The sequence below is a fragment of the Olea europaea genome, chromosome 17, assembly GCF_002742605.1.
Source record: "Olea europaea var. sylvestris chromosome 17, O_europaea_v1, whole genome shotgun sequence".
In the NCBI taxonomy this organism is placed as follows: domain Eukaryota; kingdom Viridiplantae; phylum Streptophyta; class Magnoliopsida; order Lamiales; family Oleaceae; genus Olea; species Olea europaea.
In genome coordinates this window covers 2,568,526-2,572,871 of record NC_036253.1, presented here as the reverse complement: position 1 = coordinate 2,572,871, position 4,346 = coordinate 2,568,526, and the positions used below count along the sequence as shown (strand labels likewise).

The following is a 4,346-nucleotide window of genomic DNA, read 5'->3' as shown; positions in this document are numbered from 1 at the left end:
CATTAAAAAGTGTCAATCCTTTCCGTTAGAAGACGGTAATTCAATCGATGGGATTTTCCTGTGTGGACGTTAAAATTAGACAAGATGCCACATGAATTAATTCATAAACTTGAATTCGTCAATTTTTTACTTTGAACATGCTTTAAGTACAAGTCAAGAGTTTTTCAATATTCTTCACTGTTCAGTACTTATTTTGACGAATCAACGGACTATTCAATTCACATTCTCGAGTAATCCTAGAATCAATGAGTCTTTGAATATAGAATAAAGCCCGTCTCGATTTGGGGACAGGGTTGAAGACAGGGACGCTATGTATTGGAGGGGGCACCCCTGTCCCTATCCCCAAGCCGTGACAAGGAGCAGGGCTCTTGAATATATACTTCATTTCTTATGCTTTCACTGCATTAATTAACCTTTTAATTAGTTTTGGTTAAAAATAATTAAATCTAGGAAATAGTAGTGTCCAATCATATATATTTACTTGAAATGATATCCAAAACATTATATAAGGTTTGTTCGATAGTGATTATGAAAATTGATTTTTTAATCGTCAAAGAAAAAAGTAGATCTCATTTGTGAGAGAAGAAGCCAAAAATGACGGGGAACTTAAGAAAATAACGGTTATAAAATTAATTTTTTGAGGTAAAAAATCAGAATCAACATTCACATAATCATTTACCTTTTTGATGAAATTAAGTGCATCCAAATTAGACAAAACTGATTGTCAGGCATATAAGTGAACGCCAAAAACTGCAATAACACTGTATTCATAAGGTTCATGTTCAGTGAATTTTGGCTGATTAGCAGATAGAAAATATGTATACAAAATTAAATATATTTTTAAATAAGTGATATTTACGATGCAATTATATCATTTAGATTTTAAGCTATTAAAAATGAAATATGATTATTTACTTATAATTCATTTTTTTTACGAGCTTCTTACAGGCATCTTGTGACAATAAAACGTAAGACTGAAACTTTTTAATGCTATGAATCGACGTTATAAGATGAATGTTTGTCGAAGTTTTGAGAGATATAAGTTGAACTTGATAAGACAGCTACGTTAATGGTTCCGATCCAACAAAATGACCGATCGACTGATGACCTTTTAATTTCACTCAAAAACTATACAAAATAAAAAATATAGTAATATACGGAGTTAGCTATCACCCTGCAAACGCCGTCGTTTCCATAACAGAAACACTACCTTCTTATATGGAACGAGTATTGACCAGTTCGTGAACCGGAGAAGCGGAAGGAGTGAAATAAACAGGCGAAGCACAAGGCGTTGAAAACGGCGTCGCATCAATATCTCTAACATGATCAACCTCCTCTTCCGCCTCCTCCGCTGCCGCCGCCGCCGCCACCACGACGACCACAAACTCCTCCTGTGACTCTTCAGTCAAATTAACACCCTCCTCCAAGCTGACTGTCTCGCTCTGGTTCTGATCTTTTTCTGCAAGAGGCAATTCAAAATCCTCTCTCTCCTCTTCATTGATAGTAAACAAGAACCTTGACGGTCCATGCATGCCCTGAAGTTTCAGCACATCTATATCCATCTGCGGCGGCGCGTTCGAGTTCGGACCGTCCGTATTTGAGTTGGTTTCGCGTGGTCTAATGCAGAAGAAGTAGAGGAGCTCTTTAGAGGAGGCTGTAGAAGATACAGAACAGTCTGAAGAATACTGGGATAGTTGATCTCCACCCCCACAACCTCCTTGGACGACGGTGGGATTTTGACGGCGGAAGACACGGCGGCGCCACAAGACGTAGAAGATTTCAATGAAGAGTGCCACCAGTGCGATTACAAATATTATAGTTAGTGCTGTGCCTAGTTTGCTTAGGCCGCCACGGCCACTACTCATATTTCTTGTTGTATGTGAATTACTATGAAATGGAGAATCAGATTCTGTGGTTTGTTTGACTTTGAAGTGAAGATGGAGGTTGAATACCGTTGGTGTTGGGGTTGGGGTTGGGATTGGGATAGGAAGGTGACGAGTGAGAAAAGGTGATGAGGTAGCTGGGGATAGGAAGGAAAGGTGAAGGAAAAGAAGTACCGTTGGCTTTGTAAAAGCATCGGCGGAAACTTGACTAATTAATAAAAATTTTAATAAAATTTTCACATAAATCATTTATATATATATATATATATATATAAGTGTAAAACTCGATCATATGGATGTCCAAGATGATCTCAGGATGTACACAGGGAATCGAACAATAATGTGGAGCGGTAATCATAGAGTGTGAGATTTTGTTATAGAGAATTCTCGAAGTGATTGAGTCTCTATAAGATAATGTAGACTAAACACGACGAAAATGAATTAGATCTCGAACAATGATATGGACGGAAGAGGATTGTTACACTCGTGTGGTCGTGACGATGTAGTATTTCATTCAAGCGAAAATTGTTGGAGATTTGTAAACTAAGTTTAACTATGACGATGAGTTTTTAAGTAGATTAGTCTACTCAACGTAACTTATAAAATGACCAAGACACAAATTTAAATATAGTATTCAAGCAGATGTCAAAGTTTAAAGAATTACTAACTAAAACATTATACGAAGATTAAAATATCAATAATTCAATAACATTGTCTTAATAAATTAAAAATAAAAAATAAAAAAGTGGATTATTGATTGGTGTAAAGCTATAAAGTCATGCAAGCAAGCTACATGTGAAATTTGGCCTTTGTTGGTAGTGACTATTTGCATAGTAGGTGGCTAATTAATGAAGAAAACTACGTATTAAAGCTCCAATATTTAAAACATATGACGAGGGACACTTTAAAAATTGCTCGAAAGTTAGTTACCTGCCGTTTTTAAAAAAAGTACATACTTTCATGCTTAAGGATAACGACAAGGTACGCTTGACACAATAATAGCAAACTTTGCATTTTATTTGTTTAAAATAACTTTTCGTTTTAAATTATGTCTGAATAAGTAAATTTCTTTTTTTAAAGTAAATTTTACTTTTATTATCAAAATAAGCAAACTTATTTTCATTTGGATTTTGTATAATGAACGGTGGGTAGGATGTCGTGGAAATATTGTTAGCATCATGTAAAAGTCTCATGATAGATCAATTTGTCACAGAGTTCTTCAAACGGAACAGGTTTTCTCGAATGAAAAGGGCAGTGATTACTTCTTTATATGTAGTTCCAAGACCCCGAGTACGATAGATGAGAAGGTCGGAAATGGTTGGAGACACCAAGAGAGGAGAGTTCATCGGCAAGAATATTAATTTTTAGGAGAATGGCACGAAAACCTTATTAATTTCGAAAGCTTATTCCTGAGATGAATGATATGAAGTTAAGACCTTTTGGTAAATATTTGGTTTGATGAGTCAATGCCCTGTGATGGATGGCAGCAAAAGAAATAAGGGAATAATGGCCTCAATTAACGAAACAAGAATGGCATGGAGGACTAGTTGATTTTTTTATTTTTTATTTTTATATAAATTAACAAATAGACAAAAAAATGAGTTTACTCATGAGCTCGTGCTAGTGGATGACTTGAGAAAAGTAACGTGAGCTCAACTTGATTTATGACTCATCTCAACAAATTCAAACCATTCATAGGTTGAGCCGGAATGAGCCGAGTCCCAGAATCCGCGATGACTTGACCCATTTACCACCCCTAGCTATACCCCAACCCCTTCTTCCCTTATCCTTAGAGCATCTTCAAGAAATCTCTAAAAATGAAATATTTTCTATTTTAGAGAGCAAATGTTTAAAAATAAGTTTCAAGAGAGTCTTTATTTTAACTTTTTAAAGTAAAGACTGGGTTGAAGAGTTAAACCCACTCTTTATTCTTAATTGATAATTATTGCGTATAATAAGTTACAAATTTCAATACTCTACAATTTAAATCATTCAAATCACATTTGAATTGATTGACCATTAACGTATAAGAAAACTGATTGGCTATTGACTAAATCATCTTATCCTATCTTAAAGCAACTTTCGCCCTTTTTCCGAACTATTAATCGAATCAAATTTTCTTGTAACTTTATGGATGAAGACATGATCTCTCTGAATCCGATTGGATTCATTTGGAGGAGGATTCTAATCCTATTGAGCAAACAGATTCAACATAGCTTGACTTTTTTAGAACAAGTCCAAAGTTGTTTTTCCCTACTTGCTGCGTAAAAAATTGAACATTTTTTCTCATTCTGTTTGAAGCCAAATAGAGACCGAAATGCATAAAATAAATAAGGGAAAGGTACCAAACCTTTTTCTTGGTTTAAGGGCTGCTCTCCACCGGTTTTTGGGGCTTACACTTACCTATTAGGGTTTGCAGATTACTAAATCAGTTACAGCCCGTTTTTGCTCAATGGGTTCAAT

At 35.2% G+C, this 4,346-nt stretch overlaps 1 protein-coding gene and 1 pseudogene across 1 annotated transcript in view; one reads left to right on the top strand and one right to left on the bottom strand.

Annotated features, from left to right (window-relative positions):
• Positions 1-942: 942 nt before the first annotated feature.
• On the bottom strand, positions 943-2,041 carry LOC111365762 (annotated as a pseudogene).
• The window catches only part of LOC111365512 (transcription factor E2FA-like), an 8,519-nt gene continuing 6,110 nt past the window's right edge, over positions 1,938-4,346 (top strand). The window contains exon 1 of the mRNA XM_022986067.1: positions 1,938-1,998. Coding sequence (XP_022841835.1) covers positions 1,938-1,998 — 61 coding nt within the window. The remainder of the gene's footprint in view (positions 1,999-4,346) is intronic.